Source organism: Mobula birostris, chromosome 9 (genome assembly GCF_030028105.1).
Source record: "Mobula birostris isolate sMobBir1 chromosome 9, sMobBir1.hap1, whole genome shotgun sequence".
NCBI classification, from domain to species: Eukaryota; Metazoa; Chordata; class Chondrichthyes; order Myliobatiformes; family Myliobatidae; genus Mobula; species Mobula birostris.
The window spans coordinates 105,643,314-105,669,927 of record NC_092378.1 but is presented as its reverse complement, the minus strand read 5'-3'; the positions used below and the strand labels follow the sequence as shown (position 1 = coordinate 105,669,927).

At 40.4% G+C, this 26,614-nt stretch overlaps 2 protein-coding genes across 2 annotated transcripts in view; one reads left to right on the top strand and one right to left on the bottom strand.

Moving 5' to 3' along the window:
• ift70 (intraflagellar transport 70) overlaps window positions 1-4,440 on the top strand; it is a 104,048-nt gene extending 99,608 nt beyond the window's left edge. The window contains exons 18-19 of the mRNA XM_072269479.1: window positions 345-474; window positions 3,906-4,440. Of these exons, the coding sequence (XP_072125580.1) occupies window positions 345-474; window positions 3,906-4,042 (267 nt within the window). The 3' untranslated portion in view covers window positions 4,043-4,440. The remainder of the gene's footprint in view (window positions 1-344; window positions 475-3,905) is intronic.
• Window positions 4,441-6,214: 1,774 nt separating this feature from the next.
• On the bottom strand, window positions 6,215-26,151 carry c9h16orf89 (chromosome 9 C16orf89 homolog). The gene is made up of 7 exons (XM_072267296.1): window positions 25,875-26,151; window positions 22,585-22,735; window positions 19,665-19,782; window positions 13,970-14,132; window positions 11,595-11,696; window positions 8,673-8,756; window positions 6,215-6,291 (listed from the first exon to the last, which is right to left on the bottom strand). Exons 1-7 carry the CDS (start codon window positions 26,149-26,151, stop codon window positions 6,215-6,217), a joined length of 972 nt encoding a protein of 323 aa, XP_072123397.1.
• Window positions 26,152-26,614: the final 463 nt, after the last annotated feature.

Sequence of the window (26,614 nt, the reverse complement as noted above, 5' to 3'; positions counted from 1 at the left end):
GTTTTGTAATCAAGCAGTAGTTCATTGGCTGTTCTTGTCAATTCTTGACCTTGCAAGTGTAATTATGGCAATTCTTTGTGTGCACCACCAATTTCAGCTATGACATTCTTGACAGTCAATGGCCTTCTGTTCCATTGTATGTCAAAGAAATATCATTAAAAACATTTTCCTTTAAATTAGATTTAGCCACATTTAAGAGGGATGTATTAATTTTCTTTCAAGAAGACCTAAAGAAAAATGAAACTTCTTGTTTTAATTGGCAGTTGTTGATAATACCGAACAATTCAATAAAATATTAGTATACATTGACTCCCAAACTTTAAAGTTTATTTTCTTCTCTACAGCTTGGAACTGATACGTGGTATTATGCCAAAAGATGTTTTTTGTCTTTACTGGAAAATATGGCAAAACACATGATTATGCTAAGGGACACTGTTATACAGGAATGTATTCAGTTCCTCGAGCACTGTGAACGTAAGTACCCTAAAACATCATTTCTTAAATCTGAAATATCATTGACTAGAAAGTGAACAAGATACAGTGGGATGCAAAAGTTTGGGCACCCTGGTCAAAATTTCTGTTACTGTGAATAGCTAAGCGTGTAAAAGATGAACTGATTTCCAAAATGCATAGTGTATCTCGCAAGACGATCCGGGTATTCCCTGACCAGAAACCTTGGGTGAATTATGAGGTCAAGTCCCTTTTAAAGGCTAGAGCTGCAGCTTTTAGGTCCGGGGATACCAGTCGCTACACGGAATCCAGGCGTGAACTCCGGAAAGCCATTAAGCGTGCCAAGAGGCAATATCGAGCCAAATTGGAAGCCCAGGCTAACCAGAGGGATGCCAGTAGACTACGGCAGGGTCTAAATGAGATCACTGGGCACAAAGAAAAAGCTGGGAACATCAATAACTGTAGTGCTTCTCTTCCTGACGAAATTAACGTATTCTACGCAAGATTCGAACAGAAGAGGAGCGTCCTGCTCCCTCCGGATGAACCGGACCTGGTGGCATCAAGATTCATCGTCACTGAGGAGGACATTAGAAGGGCCTTCCTGAAGATAAATCCAAAGAAGGCGATGGGCCCAGATGGTGTCCCAGGACGGGTTCTCTGGGCCTGTGCAAGCGAGCTATCTGGAGTGTTTGCTGACATCTTCAACTGCTCCTTGCTTCAGTCTAAGATCCCCTCGTGTTTTAAGAAGGCAACGATAATCCCAGTGCCGAAGAAGAGCAAGGTGGCATGCCTGAATGACTATCGACCTGTGGCTCTGACATCAATTGCTATGAAGTGCTTCGAGAGATTGGTTATGGCACACATCAACCACAGCCTACCGGTCAACCTCAACGCTTTGCAATTCACCTACTGGAGCAACAGGTCAACGGCAGATGCCACCTGTCTGGCCGTACATTCCTCCTTAGAACACCTGGAGAATAAAGACACATACATAAGGCTCCTTTTCATTGACTACAGCTCTGCCTTTAATGCCATCATTCCAAATAAACTGATTCTAAGCTCCGGAACCTGGGCCTGAGCACTCAGATCTGCAGCTGGATCTTCAACTTCCTCACAGACAGGACCCAGGCTGTAAAAATAGGGGTCAAGCTCTCCTCTACAATCACTCTGAGCACCAGTGCCCCATAAGGCTGTGTACTCAGCCCCCTGCTGTACTCACTGTACACCCACGATTGTGTAGCCAAGTTTCCATCAAACTCAATACAGGTGTCCCCCGCTTTTCGAACGTTCGCTTTACGAAACCTCACTGTTATGAAAGACCTACATTAGTACCCTGTTTTCAAAATTTCTGTTACTGTGACTAGCTAAGCAAGTAAAAGATGAACTGATTTCCAAAAGGCATTAAGTTAAAGATGACACATTTCTTTTAATATTTTAAGCAAGAAAACTTTTTTATTTCCATCTTTTACAGTTTCAAAATAACAGAAAAGGAAAAGGGCCGGAAGCAAAAGTTTGGGCACCCTGCATGGTCAGTACTTAATAACACCCCCTTTGGCAAGTATCACAGCTTATAAATGCTTTTTGTAGCCAGCTAAGAGTCTTTCAATTCTTGTTTGGGGGATTTCTGCCCATTCTTCCTTGCAAAAGACTTCTAGTTCTGTGAGATTCTTGGGCCGTTTTGCATGCACTGCTCTTTTGAGGTCTATCCACAAATTCTCTAAGATGTTTAGGTCAGGGGACTGTGAGGGTCATGGCAAAACCTTCAGCTTGCGCCTCTTGAGGTAGTCCATTGTGGATTTTGAGGTGTGTTTAGGTTCATTATCCTGTTGTAGAAGCCATCCTCGTTTCATCTTCGGCTTTTTTACAAACAGTGTGATGTTTGCTTCCAGAATTTGCTGGTATTTAATTGAATTCATTCTTCCCTCTACCAGTAAATGTTCCCCGTGCCACTGGCTGCAACACAAGCCCAAAGCATGATCGATCCACCCCCGTGCTTAACAGTTGGAGAGGGGTTCTTTTCATGAAATTCTGCACCCTTTTTTCTCCAAACATACCTTTGCTCATTGCAGCCAAAAAGTTCAATTCAAAAGGTTCAAAGGAACATCTAAACAAGCCTGATGCATTTTGGAAACAAGTCCTGTGGACAAATGAAGTTAAAATAGAACTTTTTAACTGAAGGTTTTGCCATGGCCCTCACAGTCCCCCGACCTAAACATCTTAGAGAATTTGTGGATAGACCTCAAAAGAGCAGTGCATGCAAAACGGCCCAAGAATCTCACAGAACTAGAAGTCTTTTGCAAGAAAGAATGGGCAGAAATCCCCCAAACAAGAATTGAAAGACTCTTAGCTGGCTACAAAAAGCATTTACAAGCTGTGATACTTGCTAAAGGGGGTGTTATTAAGTACTGACCATGCAGGGTGCCCAAACTTTTGCTTCGGGCCCTTTTCCTTTTCTGTTATTTTGAAACTGTAAAAGATGGAAATAAAAAAGTTTTCTTGCTTAAAATATTAAAGAAATGTGTCATCTTTAACTTAATGCCTTTTGGAAATCAGTTCATCTTTTACTTGCTTAGCTAGTCACAGTAGCAGAAATTTTGACTGGGGTGCCCAAACTTTTGCATGCTACAGTATAAAATCTTGAAGGTTCTCTATATTAAAGAAGAGTTTTGTTTTAAATAAGTTAATAGCACTGTTGGACTAAATTTTCTAAGAACACTACATCTAATGCTGTATGCTAACCTTCTCAAATCAGGGTATCCAGGTCTCCCTGCATAAGAGAGATGAGGCATGAACTAACTGGATTAGTCATTGAAAGAACAAGAGCATTCCCAAGCACTGAGCAGCCACCTGACATGCAAAAATAAGATTTTTTTTCTTGAATTAATTTGACTTGACTCTTCCCCTTTACATACAGTTTTCGTGGAAAAGTTGTATTTTGCCTTCTTCATATGAAACCAATTCAAAGTGTTAGTTCAACACCAACCATTCCTTAGCTTCCATTATGGTGTCACCTGAGTGCGCTCATTTTCTTCATTAGCATGGATATTCTCTCAACATGTTTCTGAAGATCTTTAGGTGCCACTTGTGTGTTTCTTCCAATTTTTGCATTTAACTGTTTTTACTGTACAATATATTGCATTTAGATATTTGTTGCATTCACACTTTTCTTGGCTATGTGTAAGCCTTTTTCATGTTGCCTCTTGCCTCATCTTGTTGATCATAGTAGCTGAACCACACTTTTCAGGAGTACAGTGTTTTTACAATGGAACAAATATTTATCTGAACCATTTCTTGCATGTTTTACACATGAATAGTTCAGCTGAATTTATAGAAGTCATGACACTTAAACATTAATTGATTGTAACTTACTTTGCTATATCTGAAGCATGAAAAACATTGTATAATTATTATTATAATATACAATTACATTAATATTTTTATTTTTGGCCCATTAGTTTATGGCAAAAATGTACTAGCAGTAATTGAACAACCTTTAGAGGAACAAAGACTGCATACAGGAAAGAATACGGTTACGTACCAGGCACGACTGTTGAAGTCACTCATCTATGAGATCATCGGGTGGAATAGCTAATAAGTACTTAGATTTTATTTTTAAAAACACAAACATACTTGGATCATCTATTAAACTATAAAATTATTTTAAAATTTAACCCTAGTTGAGAAGTTAATTTTTTTATTGAAATTTTTTTTGGCATTTTGCTTTCAGACAACATTGTATAATTTATGTTATAAATGCTCCCAGTTTCACAAATATGTGATTTACATATTTATTTGTCTAAACCTGGATAAAGCAAACTACTTCAAATCCTATTAATGATGATTTTGTTCCACATTTCACCAAATATAATAACCAGTTCTAAGAAATAATGCCAAACAAGTATTTTATGAACTTTCATTGTTCTGTGTATTTATGGAAGCACAAGTGTATGATCTTACTTTTAAAAATCCTGTTTCTAAAATACTATAATGACAAAATCTTTGCATTTTAGATCTTGAATAAAGTGGATAATGAAAACTACAGATTATGTTGCATCATTTAATCTACAGTAGAGTTGCTTAACATTCCACAGTATAAACCAGACAGTATTTTAAAAAATCACTTCAAATATCTTATTTTCTAAGATTAAATGAAAAGTCCTCTGATTCCAAAAAAAAATGTTGGTAGTTTCCATAAAGTTCAGCAAGAAAATGTAAGGAAAAAAATCATTGAAATAAACTACATTTTTAAAAAATCCAAAAACTAATGGAACTAAGATTATAATACGTCACTGAGAAGCAAAATAAAAATACAAGTACTGGAAAACTGAAATAGAAACAAAATGCTGTTGGTTGAAGTCAACTGATCAGGCAGTGTCTGTGGAGAGAGAACCAGAGTAACAATTCAAGTTATTGTCTATCATAAGAACTTAAGAACTGTGCTATCTTGCCTGCCAGCATTTTGTCAGCATCTTTTGAAAGGGATTTGCTCCAAATTTTTGGGCCACTATGATAGGAACAATGGAATCATAACTCATGCAATACAATGCTGTACAACTGATTGGGTGGAACTTCTATTAAACTTTAAATGCTAACTGCCCCCATGGTAACATTTTACTATGAATAATCAATTATATTCATTTACTATAAAGCAGCCTGGGCTCTTGAATGTTAATATTTTTAATCAACTTCCTGTTCTGTCAGTCATAAAGGTCATACTATGTTAAAGCAAATAGGACTGATGTAATAGTTTCTTTTGGATCTTATTAGTTAGCCTACATGAAGTACCAGTATATGCTAACAAATTGATTTTACTTCAGTCCTTTCAGCCAAAGAAAATGATCCCACCAGCTATCCCAGATACGTATATTTATCTACAATATAGAACTATTGAACCTAATGACCCTACTCCAGCTTCACCGGTCCCTTGAAGCTGCGCAGGTTGTGCATTAACTGAAATGCTCCTGCGCACATAGACTTCATTGCCGCACAGCTGGAACTTATTTTATGTAATTTAATATAATTTTGAAATTATGCTGATCTAATTTTGAATCTTTTTATACAATTCTAAAATACCTTGTCGTTGTTAATGAATATAATACATGAATTTTCTAAATAATAAACGTACCACAACCTTTACATTGAAACATTTGAGCTTCAACCTATTTACGTTGTCAGTGTTTCAAGTTACAAATTGTAACAAACACAGAAGTCAGTAGCTCATTGTTAACATACTGCTGGCATGCTTAATGCTGATGCTGTAATATGCATATTACAAAAAAAAAATTTTAAGTTTAGAGCCCGTGTAAAAATTTCCTGCTCAGAGCAGTTGTAAAAGGAAATAGATGGAACGTTGGCCAGCTCCCACTTACTTTCCTGTAACCTCTTCTCACTCACCTATTGACTACCCCTGATTCTTTTTTCACTCACCTGTACTATAGGTAACCAAGCTAATTCACTTAACAAAAGTCACATAAGAGGAAACCAGAGCCAGGAAAAATAACATAGTCATGATCTGAACTCGCCATTTGAAAACAACTAATTCTATATCTATTTTAAATAGAATTTCTCTGAATGTCTTACCCTTGCTTACTCAAGATAAACATTTTTCCACCTTCAACTTCAGCTAATTGTAGGAATAATTGTCTAATCAACTTAAGTCATAGGGCGAACTACAGAATTGTTGTTCTATGGTAAGTTTATGGTGTTATTAATTCAATATAATCGCAAGGACAAGCTGTGGTTTATTGTTAAATTTTTCATGGTTCTATGACGTTCCATAGAAACGAAGGTAGCCACCTAAAGCTCCTACAGCGATAGCAGTCTTGTGACATGAGCAATTATCTGAAAAGAAGCCAGTACATTGATCATCAGATCTCTTTGGTAAAGGTTAATATTTGTTATTTTATAATCTACAATCCACTCTACTCTGAGGCATTATTAATTTTATTGTTAAAATTCCATAATGATGAGATGAAATATCAGAATGTTTATCTTTTGCATGAAATAAGGACAACACAATGATTTACTATGTTGATGCAGCATCTAAATTTTGCTGTGACACCTTTGCAGTGAGTTATCCTTTTTTCATTTGCTGTGGACTAATAATGGAATTGAGCATTGTCCACAAACATCTACATTTCTGACATTATGGGGCAGCATGTTAACATAGTGGTTAGCAGAACACTTTACAGTACAGGCAACCTAAGTTCAATTCTGGCCACTGCCTGCAAGGAGTTTGTACGTTCTCCCCGTGGGTTTCCCCTGGGGGCCCAGTCTCCTCCCACAGTCCAGAGCCGCACTGGTTGGTAGGTTAATTGATCATTTAATTTGTCCCGTGATTAGGCTAGGACCAAGTTAGGGGATTGATTGCACGGCTCAAAGGACCTATCCTGTGCTGAATCTCAATAAATAATAATAGAAAGAAAATCATTGATGAAACAGTTGAAGAAACGGAGCCTAGAACATCGCAGGTTAATTTCAATTTGAGCTTATTGCTCCTGAAATTACCAATGCTAAGCAGCTGCAAATGTAAAAAAAGATAGTGATTGTTGGCACAGTGCAAAAATCATTAACTGAAAATCAAGCAAGAAAGGTTTGTGCAATTTACACCTGGACAAATGGAGAAGCACTATTGTAGTACATTTTAATGTGGTCCTTCTTGTTTGTGTCAACTCTGTCCCCCTCCCTTAGTTCTCACAATGACTTAGCAGGCAAGTCTACACCCAATTCCCTTTTGAACATGGTAGCTGAATCTGCTTTTAAGTCAGTGTTTTTCATGTCATAATCACTTGCTACATTTAGCAAATTCATCTACTTTGACATTTATCTTTTTTTGTGATGCTGTAACTTATTTCAACTGTTTCATTTTTACTCTAAACAAATTCTCTAAATTTGAACACTTAGATTGATCCTTCATCAATGGATTAGATGCAATGCATAGGACCCACTGTCCCAGATCTCCCATAATGGATTAGAATATGGACTGGTTTTGCTGGCCCTTTGCATTCTGGTGTTGGGCACTGAGGTCCAGATGTCAAATGGTCCTCAGGGAGCACAGTGCCAAAGTCCTACCCTTGAATTATCCTGATAGCCCTCGACAAAATTCAAAATGGGGAAAAACTGTGGTTTCTGACAAATATGTCACTACTGTTAATGTGTTTTTAAATGTCTCTGTTGGGAATATTTAAGAATATCATGCAGTAGTAAATCAAGGCAACTGAACTTGCTATATTGTCACAGAACTGCTGACGGCTTTCGGCCTGAAACATCAACTGTACTTTTTTTCCATAGATGCCAAGTTCCTCCAGCAGTTTGTGTGTATTGCTTGGATTTCCAGCATCTGCAGATTTTCTCTTGGTTGGAAATAGAAAGCAAGTTGGGGGCTTGGTAGTTGGAAATTAACAAACTACTTCCCTGGGAGCTCACTTTTGGAAGTTATGCGCAAGTGTCAGTAGTATTGCACTGGACACTTATCACATAACTACGCCCCAGTCCTTCATTCTCTTCCCTACCCCCATGCCCCCAACACACACATCATATATCTTGAGTCTTATTACTATTTGGACAATGTGAAATTATCTTAAATTTTACCGTCTTAGAATCAGATTTCACAAAATGAGGCCATTTCAACTCAGCACCGGGTAGAATCATGCACTTCATTCCAGTCCACTGCTGTTTCATCAAGACTTTGGGTCTTGGCCCGAGATGTCGACTGTTTACTCTTTTCCATAGATACTGCCTGGCTTGCATTTTGTGTGTGTTTCTTGAATTGACTTTTTGGTATCATATTTAAATAGAAAATGGTTTTCTTTCATGGATCATTGAAATGCACGACCACAATATTAGTTCATGGGTATATTAGTCTCAATAACAATATTGTTGTAATGTATAACAGTATTTAAAGGGAGCATTATTATTTCATCACCTTGTTAAACATTTCTAAATATGGAAACAATAACAATTACTATACTATCACATCTAGAAATTTAGGCTCTAAGAATTACTGAGACATACCAACAAGATTGTAATTTTTTGAGGCAATTTGTGGGGCAACTGCAATTCATTTTCTTCGATAGACTTTCAAAAATCAAAAGATAAACATTGATTATATTGAGATTTAATCACATCATGCATTTGTCATTAATTTCAAGTGCTGGTCAACTATTTGGTACCAGATTTCAATAACAGAAACTGTAGTAAATATTTAAAAAGAAATATTTTACCATCCAATAGGACATCTTCTCTCTTCACTTCCTGGTGTGCTGTGAATGCATTTTCTTTCCTCTCTTTTGGGTGCATACTCCTACCTAATGTTGTATGAAATACAAGGCATGAATTGTGGAGGGATATTTACAGGTTTCAACAGAACATAAGTGTTAAAAAATATTACACATCTTAATTTTTTTTAATTACACTAATAGATTAAAATAGTTAATATTTTTAAAGAAATACTCGTGAAAATGCTGCTTTTTAAAACAAAGTTATTAATACCTGATTAAAAACATTGTTTTACACATTGAATGCTTCTGCATGAAAATCTACTGAGCAGGACCTCAACACTACTAGCTGTTTTGCAATGCCCATCTGTTATGGTACAAGGGTAAATCAGACTTTAAGCTAGCTTAAGAATTGCTTTTCATCTGCTTAGCTGTAAGAAATTACAGCAAAGAATTTTTAAAAAACAGGATCAAATATATTCCAAGAGTTTCCTGAGCTAATGAGATGATATTGCAAAGGAACTCTTTAGGGAGATGTGAAGCAGAACACTGCAATTACGATACAAGAGAAACATAAAAGCTGAACAAAACATAGCTAATTAAATGGCACCGGATCCACATTTCACACTTTGAGTCCTTGCTCAGGAGAAGTGCTCAGTTGAACAGCATTTTAAATCAGGCACACAAGATTTCAAAGAGGGAGAAATTAATACATTATTCCCAGTTTTAAAGTCAGGGCTTGTTTCTTTCCATATTCGTCAGCCCAACTTCTTCCTGCCAACAGCAAGATAGTCCCATCTTCCTGCATCTAAACTTCCTCTCCATGTACTTACCTAGAATGCTTTTAAATGTTGCTAATATGCCACCTCAACCACCATTTCTAGCAATTATTCCCACTGCACACCACCCTTTGTATAAAGAAGCTCCCTCTTCAAATCTGTAGTTTCTGATCTTAAACCTCTGCCATTTTATTTTTAGCACACCACCCCCTGGAAAAAATAACATGCCTTCACTCTGTCTATGACCGTCATGATTTTATATATCTCTATCAGGTCATCCTTCAACCTCCTACATTCCAAGGAATAAAGTCCTAGTCTACACAATGTCTCCTTGTAACTCAGACCCCCAAGACCAAGCAAAGTCCTGGTAAATCTTTCTAGTTTATTAACATCTTTCCTATAACTGGATGACTACAACCACACATACTTCAAATATAGCCTCCCTAGTATCCTATATAACTGCAACATACTTCCCTGGTTCTATACTCAATGCTCTGACTAATACAAGCCAAAGTGCAAATGCCTGTTTCACCACCCTATCTACCCATGACACCGCTTTCAGTGAACTCTGCACTTTACATTATAATCAAATCTTGCCTCCATCCCTATAACACCTGTCTACACTGTAATTAACTGAAATGTCCCCACTACTCAACTTCTGACCTCTTGCTTGGTTAATGGTTCCACATTAGTATAAAGAGCTTAAGATGCAGAATTCTCTCCCCACACTTCTCAAGTCTCCATTGCTCTTTTTACTCCTTTATAGATACCATTTACAATCTCTACTACTAACAGCTGTTAATCAGTTGCTTTAACTCCTCCAATTTTAGGAAGTCATCACTTTATGCAATGTACCCACCAGAAAAATATCATGACCTTTTGGTATGTTAAAGAAGTAAAAAGAATAAAAATTCTTCTCCTCTCACACCCTTGGGACTCATCAGTATTCACCACCAGTTCTTCTCTCCCTTTCTACATTATCTGTCTGCAACCTGCTCTCATGGGACAATTGTTTTCACTCTGGATGGGTGGGGAAGAGCTAAAAGGGACAGGTGCTTCAATTGCTGAGGATGCATGTGAAGGCAACATGAAGAAGGTAAACGCTGGTGAAGACAAGCATGAAGTTGAGAGGGAATGGTCCATTCAGAACACTGAAAGGAGGGGAAGATGTGGCTGCTGGTGGAATTTACTGGGGATGATCCTTTGAAACGTGGTGGCTGGGAGGGTGGAAAGTGTGGGAACAAAGAAGAACTCGATCTTTGTTCTGACTGAGTGTACAGAGAATGAGAGCTGAAGTTTTGGAAATAGAGCAGACAGCAGATAACAACCTTGCCAACTGTGGTTCAATGAGGAATAAGAAGATATTTCTGAAGGACTGGTATGGAAGTGTTCTCTACAAAACACGTATATGGAGAATGGAATGGAGTGATTACAGGAAGCAAGGAATTGTAGTCAAGGTAGCTGTGCTACTCCATAAGCCTTTCAACCCACAACATTGTGCTGGGTTTAACCTACTCCAGATTCAATCTAACCCTTCCCTCCCACATGGCCCTCCAGTTTTCTTTCAACCATGTGCCTCTCCAAGAGTCTGTTAAATGTCCCTAATGTATCTGCTTCTACGACCACCACCCGTGGCAGTGCATTCCGTGCACTCACCACTGTCTATATAACAAAACCCACCTCTGACATGCCCCTCTCCACACCTCCCTCCAATCATCTTAGAAGCGTGCTGTCCTGCGAAAAATATTGTCAAGGTCTTTCTGAAAGTAGGCATATCTTGCTTCATATACTGTGATGCAATCATCAGGAAACATGCACTTCTGACCTTTTGAAGGAAGGTCAGTCATTGCTGAAGATGGAGCAAGGGACACTCTCGTGACAAGTGACAGTATAGTTGCTCTGGAGCCGGAAAGATTAATTGCCGACTATTACCATCTTCCTTTGCACAAGGTGAGACTCCAAATGATGATTTCCAATCAACCAGAATTCCTTGATGCAACCTTCAGGCAAAAGTAGCCATGATATTAAAAATAGTGCTCTCATTTTATCTCTGGTATTCGATCTTCACCAGAACCTTTTCAAAATATCTCATCAGGAATACAAACAGTAGCTTTAATTTTAAACAATGAATATTAATCAATCAACTCACCCATCTTCACATAGCAACCATTGGGGTACTGCCATGATAGAATGGCTTCGAGCCACCGGGTCTTGTAGAAATCAGAATATCCAATCATCCCGCAAAGCATTACTGTGTAAATTATACATTTAATCAGAAACTTTGTCCTTAAACAACTAAAGTCCAACCATAAATACTCTGTCAGTACGCTCACAACTCCTCACACTCTCAGGTGCTTCTGGAAACAGAGCATGAGAAGAATGTAATCATTATTCACGTCTTTGCGTTCAAATTTAGCTAGCTGCACTCTTCCAGTTATTCAACATGGCTGAAATTTGTGAATTAATCATTAAAATAATGGCTAAGCATGCTCAAGGGACCAAATGTCCCTCTCCCATTCCCTGTTCTTGTGTTTTTACTCTGCCCAGTTCATTCTCTCATTGTATGGTTCACTGGTGAAAGTTAAAAATCGAACAAATGAGCACAAGCTGCAGCAGTCCAAGAACAAGTGAATCAGAGCAACTAAACACATCAATAATTACAGCCATCAATAACTGACTGAAGAACAATGATATAAAAGATGTGACCCAGCCTCTGTATTGGGAGAAAACCGATTTGAGCAGTAATTTCACATGGAGCAGCTCATTCCAGCAGGACCTGAAAGGCACTCGGGGTCGAACTGACTGAGTAATAACTTCTCCAACAAGGAAAATTCAAAAATATGTTCTCCCAACTCTTGACATCAATATGGGTAGGGGAAGGGAAGTGATGACTGCTCGTTAACTGCATCAATAACTAATTTCATGGCTTTAGATTACATTTCAAGGTGCTCAGTTTCTCAGAAAAAAATGGATGTCATTGGAGTAGGAGCACTAAAATAGCTTAATATTATTGGGAGGGGTAGTTACCAATTACATATTCAATTCTCCTTGGACAGTTAATATTTATTCTATCTCCATCACATATACAATACATTCCAAATCATAATAAATCATAAAGTATGAGTACTTTGTTCAGTTCTGGTCACCTCATTACAGGAAGGATGTGGATACTTTAGAGAGAATGCAGAGGAGATTTACAAGGATGTTGCCTGGGTGGGAGAGCATGCCTTATGAGAATACATTGAGTGAACTTGGCCTTTTCTCCTCGGAGCAGCGGAGGATGAGAGGGGACCTGATGGAGGTGTATAAGATGATGAGAGGCATTGTGGGCCAAAGGGCCTGTAATGTGCTGTAGATTTCTAGGTTCTATGTAATTTCCCAGGGTGGGTCTGTGCTCAGAAGCACCGTGTGAACTGAATAACTAGCACCACCCCCCCCCCCACCCACCCCAGAACAACATAGCCCAAGTTATCCTGCAACATTCCTGTGGACTAAGTCATCTGAGATTTCCAGGTATTGGGCACTCCCAGGACAATGTGGTTTTCTGAGTGCATTGCCAGACTGGGAATCCGGCTGAATAACCAGTCCATAAAATAAATCAACCATTTTCAATGACTACTCCCCCTCAATGTCACCCCAGTTTTGATCACCTTCAGGTCCCACGTGTGCCCCGTCCTCATGAAAATATGCCTTTCCACCCCAGCTCCCATCCCATGTGAATAGTGACAGTCCTGCCATCCCCCCAACTCTCTCAAAACTCCGTAGTCCCAACAGACAATTTCAGTCTTTTCCATTCCGATACCCTCGAGAAGTAAACTATGATATCAGAAAATGGTGGGAATACTTAGCTGGTAAGGCATCTTGGAGGAGAAAAAAAAACAGAATTAATGTTTCAGGTTGAGGCAGGGCTGGCTGGTGGCGCAATGACATCAGTGCTGGACTCTGGAACGGAGGTTCCCGGGTTCGAGCCCAGTCGGGGCCACTCCCGAGTACGCTTTCCATCCGTGTTGGGTTGAGTGTCGAGATTGCAACTCGACCTCGTAAAATAAAACGGAAAAATGCTGCTAAATATCTGTGTGAGGAGTGGCGCGCCACACAGTCTCTCTCTCTCTCGCTCCGCGCCGTGTAAAGGCATGAACGAGACATTGTCACGCCAACATCGCACACGCAGGACGCACACACGCAGACGCACACGCAAAAAAAAAGTTTGAGTTTGAAGAACCCTTGCGCTGCTGCTACAGGAAAACTAGCATTTATACCCCGAATATGTGTGCCAATGACAATAAATTTAAACTTGAAACACAAAATATTTGCACCATTACAAGGGTTCCCAACCTTCTTTATGCTTATGGACCCCAACCTTTAACCAAAGGGACCATGAACCCCAGGTTGGGAAGCCCTTCTCTACTGATGCACTGCAATCTTGTGTACAAAACAACTCCGTGTTAACACTGACAAGATGATACTACTACTTTAATTTTTCAATTTTATCTTAATAATTCATTTTAAATTTAAGTCACTTACTGTTTTCCAGAAATAAATCGCGTCGATATACAGGAAAACCATCATTTTCAATCTGCAAGTTTATTTCCATCATATTGGTGCAGTAGATTTTCTTAAGGTGCTGAGTACTTACTGAATGTCTCAGCCCTGGGTGCCGAGATCCCACTATGTTTGTGCAGTTTTTCTAAAATTGAATTGAAAATGGATCAGTTACAAAGAAAAATTACGTCTAGAAACTGACACAAGATGGATGATGTACTGAGGTCCTCAAGGCTCAAATTATCCTACAGTCTCGTCCCACAGTCATTACAGTGAGGGTCTGGAGATCGCCAGAGTCCATGCAGACTAGAAATGCATTTCATCAGATGCTGAAGGAATCCTCAGAGATATGGTTTTATTCTCCCTCTCAAAGCAAGCATAACAAGCATTGAGCTTGGCCGTGAATGAAGCATCACCGCCATTCACCATGTTGGGTTTGGCTTTGTAGGAAGTAATGGCCTGCACGGCCTGCACAACCTGCCAGATTTGATGTGCATCCAATGTCACCTCCAACCTCTCCCAAGAATTGTTTCTTTGCTCTTGAAATAGCCCTCCACAAGTCATGCCTGGTTTTCTTCTACAGACTTGGATCTTCAGACTTAAATGCCACAGATCTAGCTCTCAGCAGACTACGAACCTTCTGATTCATCCACGGCTTTTGGTTGGGGAATGTACAGCAAGTTTGCATAGTTCACATCACGAACTACAAACCCCATTGATTACCCAACATTCGTTTGCCCCAGAGTAACACACACAAAATGCTGGAGGAGCTCGACGTTTCGGGCTGAGACCTGTCTTCAGGAGAGGCGGCCAGAACAAGAAGCTGGGGGGAGGAGAAGGAGTAGAAAGTGAGAGGTGAAGGGGAATGAAGTAAGGAGCTGGAAGTTAATGGATGGAAAAGGGAAAGGGCGGAGAGAGGAGGAATCTGATAGGAGAGGAGAGTGGACCATGGAAGAAAGGGAGGAAGAGGGCCCCCATGGGAGGCGATAGGCTGGTGAGAAGAGAAGAGGCAAGAGGGGAACCAGAGTGGGAATGGAAAAAGAGAGAAGGAGGAGGGGGAGAAATTACCAGAAGACACAGAATTCGATTTTCATGCCATCAGACAGAATATAAGATGTTGTTCCTCCAACCTGAGAGTGGTCGCATCATGGCAGTGGAGGAGGCCATGGACCAATATGTCAGAATGGGAATTGGAAATGGAACTGTAACGGCTGACTACTGGGAAACCCTGCTTGTTGTGGCTGGAACAAAGGTACTCGAGGAAGCAGTCCCCCAATTTATGTTGGGTCTCACCGAGATAGAGGAGACGGCAAGTGGAGCATCATTTCCCACAACACTCACACTGAGCAGATACCACATACGCCCGGTCAGGGCCATGCACTAAATGGGAAAAGCAAGGCCACGGTGCCTTCTTTGGGTCACTCCAACAGATGTATAGGTGTGCACACACTTAACCTGCACCACACTAAAATTCCCATGAGCATTCCTGCTCCCAGCTACAGTACTGTGCGCCCTAGAGATAGATATAGATATATACACCCAAGACTTTTCCACAGTTCAGTATTTAGCTATGGTAGGAATTTCACATGAACACAATTGCAATCCATTGCACCAGTACCCATTTCTTGCAAGAGAAGCACACAACCAGTGACAGCAGATTTGTGACAGACAGGCTCATGGTCTGGACTGTGGCTGTGCTACCAGAAGAGTCTGTGCTCAAGGTTGTGTGGAAGTCACTGAAGATGGTACATATTTACAGTTGTCCTTTCTGCTTTGTAAGGCAATGGCCTGATTGGGAATTGAACTCAGGTCACTGGCTTGCAAGTCCAGCACTTACCACTGAGGATTGTGAATGAACCCAATTGTAGAATCCACAATGCAGGCAGGCAGTTGATGTGCAGATTCAAATGCAAATTTTACTTTCTTTTAGCCAAGATGTGCAAAAAAAAGACAACCAGTCCAACTCAAAAATGCAGTAATCCAAACAGAAATACAGTAATCCAAGATCTCGATGCTCAAATAAGATCCAGAAATGGCAGGCAGTGAACATACATCAAAAAAAAACAAAAGACTAAAAAAAACCAGAGGCTCTTGCTACTTATATGATCACTCGTTAAGACTGAGCAAATTAAGGTACATTAAGCAGGGTTTCAATGCACAGAAGTTAATTGGGAACATGTGCAGTCGATGATCAATAACAATAGAGTCCAATCAGTTCTGAAAAAAACCCTTGGGGAACTATGTCTGCCAGTGCCAGCCAACCCAGAATAGATCAGAGCGCTAACATGCTTAAATCCAGCTTTCCCATCACTCCACCATCTCTTCATTTGCAGAAACTCTATGCTGCTCCTGTCACACTGGGGACAGATTTGTGACCCTCTGTCTTTTCAGATCCCAGCTTTGCAAGCCTCTGAGACTGAAGCAAATGAAGAGAACATCCCATCACTTCAACTTTCACTTGCACACTCTGGTGGTCCAGGAAGAACTGAGAATGGTTTGGAGATGGGATCTTCTTCAGACAGATAGACCAGAGGAAAATAGTAATATGTGCCAGTTTCCTGGAGGGCAAGTTACATGCCAACTCTGCTTTGGATTTCATACACTGGGAAAAGGCAGATACGTGTCAGGCCCATCAAAAATCCCATGAGAAATATCGAAGAGCATAAGAGAGTCCAGGTCCAACTTTGCACTTAGCTCTTTGTAGTGTCTAAAGCTTCTCTTTTCCCGTATAAAACATGTGGCCAACTCCTGCACCCCAACCGTTATGCAAGGTCCATTGGCTGAGAGCCTTTACAATAAAAACAGCAACCACTATGTTATACTAGAAGTCCAGACTATTGCTTTGGGCACCAGTGTTCCAGATCTTGGGAATACCCTAGCATCCTCATAATCCAATCTACCTCAGGTCACTCAATTTATCTATTAAATTGTCACCCCAGAGAATAAACTACTCAGAATACAAAGTAGCTGCTTCCCTTTGAAGTGGATTATAGGGAGTTTACCACTGCCACTTCAGCACTATTGACCATCAGCCAACCAGCCCAGACTAGCTAGATGGAGAGCTTCAGGTTGGGTTCCCATGCAGAACCCTCAGCACAACATTCCTATCACATCTGAGCTCTCAGGATCTCATTACTGGATGAGTACAATAAGACCGTAAGATATAGCAACGGAATTAGGCCATTCAGCCCTTTGAGTCCATCATGGCTGATCTCAGATCCCACTCAACCCCATACACCTGCCTTCTTGTCATACCCTTTGATGCCCTGACCGATCAGGAAACGATCAACTTCCACCTTAAATATACCCGTGGACTTAGCCTCCAGTGCAGTCTGTGGCCGAGCGTTCCACGGATTCACTGCTATAAATTCAGTAATGCATATTGAGAACTGCAAGATACAAGTGTAGAGACTAAAAACTGCCATCGTCTGTGACCTTCATCTTGAGAAGCAATGGCTTCCAGTCCCAGCTGTAAAGATGCTAACATTTCAATATTGCAAGACACATACTGACTTGTTTCCCCCTGAGCTCTGTGGGTTCTGTGGTGGCTGATGATGACACCAGGTGGGGCAGGAGGCAAAGGCACAAGGACTGAGTCGAGGGAATCTCAATATGTACTTAGCTTTGCTTGGGTCACTGGATCTTTGAGAGCAGGTCCATTTGGACAGGATAATGGCTGGTCAAAATGCATTGTCTCAGTGTATCTGAAATAAAGTGTTGACTTGTCAACCAACTTTTGAAAAAGGACCACTTCCTTACTTTTTTTTAATTTGACTTGGAGAAGACCAATTCCTTTGACTACATGCAGACCTTCCTGTGAACTGTATTAAAGTACACTACATCTACAAGAAAAGGCACAGAATTGACACTCCCAGCATAACAAATAAATTCAATGTTCATGGTAAATACTGAGAGGGGTCAGTAGGGAGCATAGCAAAAATATTAACCATAAACAATGCCTTATAATTGGAAATAGGGATCAACAGTTTGGATGGTGATGTTGTTAACACAGAACAGTACAAAACAGGAACATGCCCGTCAGCCCACAATGTTGTGCCAAACCAGCTAAAACAACAAATCAAAAACACCCAAACATTAATCTCTCTTGCCTACACCATGCCCATATCCCTCCATCTTCTTTATATCCATGTGCCTATCCAAATGCCTCTCAAAAGCCTCCAATGTATTTGACTCCAGCAGCATACCAAGCAGCGCATTTCAGGCATCCACGACTCTGAGTAAAAAGCATACCTCTTATATCCCCTTTGAACCTGCCCCCTCTCACCTTAAGTGCCTGCCCTCTAGAATTAGAAATTTCAACCCTGGGAAACCGATACTATGCTATCTATGCCTCTCATAATCTTATAAACCTCTGTCAGATCTCCCCTCAGCCTCCAGTGCTCCACAGAAAACAACCCAAGTGTGCCCAGCCTCTTGTGATAACACATGCCCTCTAAACCAGACAGCATCCTGGTAAACCTCCTCTGCACCCTCTCCAAAACCTCAATATTCTTCCTATAATGGAGCATGTAGAATTGTATGCAATACTCCAGACGTGGCCTAACCAGAGTTTTATAAAGTTGCAATATAACCTCTTGACTTTTGAACTCAGTGGCTTGACGAATAAAAACAAGCTTTATATGAGCCTTCTTATCGACATTACCGACCTGTGTAGCCACTTTGAAGGAGCTATGAACTTCAATCCCATGATCTCTCTGCTCAGCAACATTGTTAAGGATCTTGCCGTTAACAGTGTACTGTCTCCTTGCGTTTGCCCTACCAAGGTGCAACACCTCATACTTATCTGGGTTAAACTTCATCTGCCATTTCTCTACCCATATCTGCAACTGATTTATATTGTACTGAATTCTTTGCTAGTCTTCTACTCTATCCACAACTCCATCAATCTTGGTATCATCCACAAACTTCTCACCCGTCTACATTTTCATCCAAGTCATTTACATACATCACAAACAGAGGTCCCAGGACAGATCCCTGCGGAACACCGCTAATTACAGACCTCCAGCTCGAATAAGTCCCTTCAACCACTACCTTATGTCTTCTATCCACAAACCAGTTCTGAATCCAAACAGCCAATTCACCAAGAACACCATGCATCTTGATCTTCTGGATTAGCCTCCCAAGAGGGACTTTGCCATGTGCCTTATTAGAATACATGTAGCAAGTTTGTAGCTCTGACACCAGAAGTTGGTGGTATATTGGACAGTGGAGCAGATCATCTAAGATTACAACAGGATCTGGATGAACTGGGGAAATGGCAGGTGAGACTTAACTTCGGTAATTACGAATTTTGCTTTTTGGTGAGTTAAACTAAAACAGGATTTACACAGTAAATAGTAGGACAATGGATAGTGCTGTAGGACAAAGTGATCTTGGGGGTACAATGACATAATTCCCTGAAAGGAGTGACACAGGTAGACAGGGTGCTAAAGAAGGTTAAATGTTTTACAATGATTAAAAGATGCCAAACACCAAATGCAAGCATACCAGACTACCTCAGATAGACAGCTTGATCAATATGGGTGAATTGGTCCAAAGGGCTGGTTTCTGTGCCATGGAACTCTATAGTTGCTTTTACAGTGCAACAAAGATTTTACAATAATGAAAGTGACAACTTTTGAATCAATGCTGTTAATAAATCAGTAATTTTACTTACAATCTCAGTAAAAATAAAGTACAGCAGTTGGTGTGGCAAGGAGTAATCTGGGCAATATAGTGTTGTCATCAGCTTCTTACACATGGTTGTATCCAGGCAAGGCACTCTATAATCCTTCCTAGTTTTTAAAGAATAAACATATTTAGATGACTTGTTTTAGTGGATTATGACATTATCTGTTCACCTGAAATTATATTAAAAACTATTTTTAGATGTCTTCCTAAATACCTCAAACTCATTGGCTTCCTTCTAATAAATCTCTATTAACTCCGTGTACAATTTCCAGTTGTGCCCCGTGAAATACTTTGGGATGTTCTTCATTTAAATGGAACTCTGCAATAGGATCACAAAAGGATCCTATTCACACAAAATGAGTGTGACTTCTGTATCATTTGGGTCTGAAGTTCAGTAGTTCAGTAGTTCACTCGTAACAGAAACCTGCCAATGGAAGGGATAACTTTTAACTATTTTCAGGCATATCCTTACCATCTCCAAGCTTACTTATTCTGTGGCAAAATACCACAGTGCAGTCCCAGTCCAGTCAGTGATGAAGACATAGGAATGGTTCTTGAAAAGATCCTTCAATAGGTCGATAAGTTAATTATGCTGATAGATGTAAATGAATAGGATATCATTGGAAATACAGAGAGAGGGCAGTGGGGCTCCAAGAATAGGAAATGAACAATCAGGGGGAGTTCAATATTTGGGAAGAACAGGCAAGAAGGACAAGGAGAGGTAGCACTGCTGGTTAAAAAGATTATTGCAATAGGAAGGAAGAATGCAAAGATTAAGTAAGTTCAGCATGAGCAGTTCTATGAAATAACAAGAGTCACAGCACTAAGCAGTATTGCATCCGTATTGTACTGTCTCAGTACTTTTATGTTTGTGTGCTGTAGCACTTTTTTTATTCAGTTATTTTGTAGATAACACTATTCTTCGCATTTTTGGTCAGATGCTAAATGTATTTCATTGGCTTTGTATCTGTACTCGGCCCAATGACAATAAAGTTGAATCTAATCTAATCTAAAAATACCTATTAGGAGTAGTTACAGTAATCAGTCATGTTAGGGAGTTGACATTAAACAGGAAGTTAGAGAACTAAAAGATGAAACAGTAACACTAGGTGAGTTTAATAGACACAAGAATTGACCTAACCAAATTAATAACAATACCATGGAAGAAGAATTCATGGATTGTGTATAGGTCAGTTTTGTGATCCAAAGCATCCAGAAATCAACCAAGAGCAGTCGACAGGAGACTAACTATTGTGTATGGGAATTTGAATCAGACTTATTATCATTGACATATGTTGTGAAATTTGTTGTTTTGTGGCAACACTACAGTCCAGTAGATAAAAATACTATAAATTACAAAATATAAAAATAAATTAAATAAATAGCGCAGAAAGAAAGCAAAAATAGTGAGGGTGTGTTCATGGGTTCATCTTCCGATGAGAAATCTGATGGTGGAGGGGAAGAAGCTGTTCCTCAATCGTTGAGTGTGTGTCTTCAGGCTCCTGTACCTCCTCTCTGATGGTAACAATGAGAAGAGGGCCTGTCCTGGGTGCTGGGCTTTCTTAATGAAGGATGTCTTTTTGAGGCATCGCCTTTTAAAGATGTCATTGCTGGTGGGGAGGCTGACATGCCCATGATGGGGCTGGTTGAGTTTACAACCATCTGCAGCTTTTTCCAATCCTGGGCAGTGGCCCCTTCATACCAGATGGTAATGCAACCAGTCAGAAAGCATGGTCCACTGCACACATTTGCAAAGTGACATACCAAATCTCCTCAACCTCTGGCTATGGATCGTGTTTCATATGGAATGAAACAGGGTTACTCCACAGTCTTGCTGTGAGAGGCCCGTAGGAGAAGTGACCATATTATTATGGAATCCTTCACTAAAGTGGAGAGTAATGTAGTTGATTCAGTGACTAGGATCCTGAATCTACATAAAGGGAACTATTATAGTATCAAACGAGAGTTGTCCAAGATCAGTTGGGGATTGGTACTCATGTTGATAGTTGATCAACAATGTCAAGTGCTTATAGAGAGCATGGACAAAACAATTCTTCATTCCTGAATGGCAAAAATATAATATTTGTGGATAGAAAAGGAAATTGCATTTAGTATTGGAGCTAGGACAACTGGCAAAACATCAAAAATGAGGACCAGTACTAGTTCCTAACTCAAGTCCAAGGGATTAATTCAAGGGAAATGGAATATGATCGACCATTAATCACATTAAATGCCACAAAAGTCTCAAACAGTGAATGCTTTCATTTTCTGATGAAGGTCATTGACATAAAATGTTGACTGATTCTCCTTCCACAGGTGACTGTTTTACCAGCTTTTATTTCAGATTTCTAACATTTGCTGTTTTTTTAAACTCCCATTTTCCATGTTTAATTGATCTCACAAATGTAGCCATCTAAATTAAGAATGGTAAATAAGAACAGAACTGTCAAAAGAGAGTAAGATTTTGCTTTACAAATCTCACCAGAAGTAAATTAAACTTATTCACTCCAATGATACAAACATTTGAATTTATCATTTCTGACAGAAACAATGAAATGAAAATTTAAATCGAATCTGGTCAATCATAATTAAATCACCAAGCTAAAATTGCAATCGATTCCTCAATTAAAATGTTCATAATATTAGGCTGCAGTTATTAAATTGTAATTAAGCACTTGAATCCTGATTAATGGAATAAAGTATTGCATGTTCATTTTCCAGCCTCTGGGAACATAATATTTCTTTTTAAAACTAAATATTAGTTTGATGTTAAAAGAATATTTAAGATGTTAAGTATTTTGATATAGTAAGGTGTAATGGAATTGTAAAAGTTGCTTTATCAATGATAAGTGACGTATTACAGTTATAAATGATAAACCATTTATAAAATCAAAAGCGAGACATACCCGGTACCTAATATTTGAAACATACAGGTGTCACTGTCTTCCTCTTCAAAACATTCTTTAACCCTCCATTTAGGATAGACCAATGTACTGTCTGTCCGAGTCCATTCAGGTCTGAAAGTCCAGAAATTAATTTGTAGTAATGGTTCAAAGGCTAGATGAAGAAATACATTTCCTCAATATTAATCCAGAACTATCGGCAACATTCAAAATAAAACGCATTATTTTGCAATGAACCCTCAAATCCTCTGATACAATAGTATAATTCAGTTGTGCTGAAGGATACCAAAATAGCTGGTCCAAAAGTGGAGTGAGTGAGAGGCATGTAGATGATATGACCAGAAAGAACGGGCAGGGCCCAGGTAATAGACATAATGGAACAGACGAGTTTAAGTATGTGTATTTTAATACTAGGATTAAGTTAAGCTAGTGAACTTAGTGCATGTATCAGTACATTGAACGAAGGTGTTGTGGCCATATCAGACGCTTGGTTGAGGCTTTGTTGTGCACATTCATGCAGAGAGTACAACAACAGTAGGTGCCATATTGGATCACATGAGGCTGCTTAACGAGATGAAATTCTATGGCGTTACAGGAAAGATACTGGCTTCGGTACAGAAATGGCTGACAGGCAGGAGGCAGTGAGTGGGAATAAAGGGGGCCTTCTCTGGTTAACTGCCAGTGACTAGTGGTGTTCCTCAGGGGTCACGATTGGGACCGCTACATATCACATTGTTTGTCAATGATTTAGATAGTGGAATTGAATCAGAGTCAGAATCAAGTTTATTATCACCAGCATGTGTCATGAAATTTGTTAACTTAACAGCAGCAGTTCAATGCAATACAGCACATAATATAGAGGAAAAAATAATAAATTAATTTTAAGGTAGAAGGAGATGTTATTAACTTCAAACTTTCTGCGTAATCACTCAAAGAGTTGAACTGCATGTGCATGTAATGAGAGCTGTATAACTCATCTCCTTCTACCTTAGGCCACAAACTTATCAATCACCCCTGCTGTGGACACTTTCTGGAGGTCCAAAATCCGTATGCTCCACGACCGCTGGGCTGTGTGTGTAAATGTAGGAGGGGACTATGTTGAAAAATAAATGTGCTAGGTTTTCTAAAATTGACTCCTTCTATCTTAGGCAACAAACTTATCAATCACCCCTCGTAAGTGCCAGGAGGGATTATTAGTAGGGAGGACAAATGCACAAGGGAATCACGGATGGAGCGATCTCCATGGATAATTGAGAGTGGAGGGGGGGAAGGGTGCAGGTAAAGATGCGTTTGATGGTAGGGTCTCATTGATGATGGTGAAATTTGTAGAGAATGATGGGTTGGACGTGAAGGCTTATTGTGTGGTAGGTGAGGACAATATAAGTTCTATCCCTGTTAGGGCAGTGGGAAGATGGGGTGAGCGTGGATGTCAGGGAAATGGAGGAGATGAAGGCGAGGGCAGTATCAATGGTGGAGGAAGGGAAACCCCATTCTTTGAAGAAGGAGCACACCTTTGATGTCCGGGAAAGGAAAACCTCGTCCTGGAACTGATGTGACGGAGATAAAGGAACTGAGAATAGGGAATAGCATCTTTACAGGAGATGGCATGAGAAGCGGTTCAGTCAGTCATGGGAATTGGTAGGTTTATAAAAGATATCAGTCACTATGAGGCCACTTTCAGGTTGAGGAGCAACATCTCATTCCAACTAGGTAGCCTCCAACCGAATGGCATGAACATCAATTTCTCCAACTTCCAGTAATTTTTCCACATCTCCCTTCCCTTTTCTTCAATCTCCTCCCCACCGACCCTCCTCTTACCTCTTCTCCTCAACTGCCTAGTCACCTCCCCTCGGTGCCCCTTGTCCTTTCCCATTCTCCCAAACTTGACTCTCCACTCCTATCAGGTTCCTTCTTCTCCAGCCTTTTTACCTTTCCATCCACCCGGCTTCACCAATCACCTCCCGGCTCCTTCATTCCCCCTCCCCCATCCACCCGGCTTCACCAATCACCTCCCGGCTCCTTCATTCCCCCTCCCCCATCCACCCGGCTTCACCAATCACCTCCCGGCTCCTTCATTCCCCCTCCCCCATCCACCCGGCTTCACCAATCACCTTCTGGCTTGTATCCCTTCCTCTTCCTCCCCCCCCCACCACCTTCTTCTTCTGGCATCTCCACCCTTCCTACCGAGTCCTGATGAAGGGTCTGGGCTCGACTGTTTCTTCCTCTCCATAGACACCTGCTGACCTCTGCCAGCATTGTGTGTGTGTGGCTCTGGATTTGCAGCATCTGCAGGATTTCTTATTCCGAAAGCAGTTTTTGCTTTCTTCTTCCATACTAGATATTTTCCCCGAGTTAAACTTTTGTAAAGAAAAAGGCAATGATTTTAAAACTAAGATCGTCCTTCTACATCCTTACAAACTAAATTGCATAGAACATTTTTCATTCTTCTTAACATCAGCAGATCGCAAAACCCGTTCAAGGTGGTAACAGCTGGGGCGTTCCCCTCTCGTCCCCGTCGCCGGTTCCACGGGAGGAACTCATGGGGTCTCTGTCTGTCTGTATCTTGTTTTACGGCGGTTGGCATCCAGCTTAATGGTGCATTACCGCCACCCTCTGCTCCAGAATGTGCACTAGACGTACATTCTAAATCCCTTCACCCAATCGCACGTGCGCGCGTATACACACACACACACACACACAAACCTACACTTCACCCTCCCATCTTTGACCATCCTAGTATCCTATTCCTGTTTATTCGTCATATTCTATAAAAAACCCCTGTACCCCTTAAAAACGCTAAAAATACCCGGACTTGTGCTCTCTCACCCATTGCCCCACAACCCTTTTAATGTGAATTCCTGCATCCCCAACTCCCTTAATTTATTTCTCATCATCTCTCTCTGTATCCCATACTTCCTGCAACACAAAACTACATGTTCTACTGACTCCTCTTCCTGACATTCCTCACATTCCTCACACAATCCTGTCTGGTGTTTCCCTATCATTTTCAATGTTTTGTTTAATGCACAATGCCCCAGCCTTAACCTAGTCCACACAATTTCCTCTCTTCTGTTTCCATTACCTACCCTAGTAACTGCAACACTCTTTTGTATTTGATATAAATGCCTCCCTTTCCCCTCCCTGTCCCATCTTTCTTGCCACATTCGGTTGACTTTTTCCCAGATTACACACTTAACCTCTGCTTTACTGATACTAATGTGCATTTCCACATTTTCTTTCTTTAACGCCCTCCTTGCCAACTCATCCACCCTCTCATTCTCCTTCACCCCTACATGTGCTGGAACCACTCACGGGGTCTCGGTCCCCGCAGCAGCTCATGCACTCGGTGAAGCTGACAGGGCAGTGGGCCAATCCGTGGCGTGGCCAGGACACGTCGTACAATTTACCTTGTAATATACTGTACCCCGACACGCCATCCAAATTAAATCGATCATAGTTGATTTCAAAGAAGAGAGCTGCCTTCTCCAGTGTGGAAATAATATCGTTGATCTTTGGCTCATTTGCTGAAACGCAACTTAGTACAGTTATTGCGATCAGAACAGAATTCATGCTCCCCCTCCCTCCCGCTGTTAGACTGTCAACTGTGTGTGTGTGTGTGTGTGTGTGTGTGTGTGTGTGCGTATGTGTGAGGTGCTCTCCCCGTGGATTTAAAGGAGCTTTACCACTACACGTGACTTGCTCCCTGCTGCGACTGATACAGAACTGACTCGCCTCCTGAATATTTTTTTAATTTAATGTGTGTCTGTATTCATGCTGACGGTTTATACAAAGGCCATAAAACAGAGGTTTCAGTAAACGATGCTACTGGGAACAATTTCCAGCTAGCTATGGGAAAAGATAAATAAACCCCAAAAGGGAATGAATACTGATGAAAAGATATTGACTCAAAATGTTATCTTTTTACCTTGCTGGTCAGCAGTTTCTGATCTTATACAAAAACATGTTAGTAGTACATGCCATGGATATTGTAATATCTTCAAATTGGAATGGTGCAAGAGATGAGTTCAGTGAG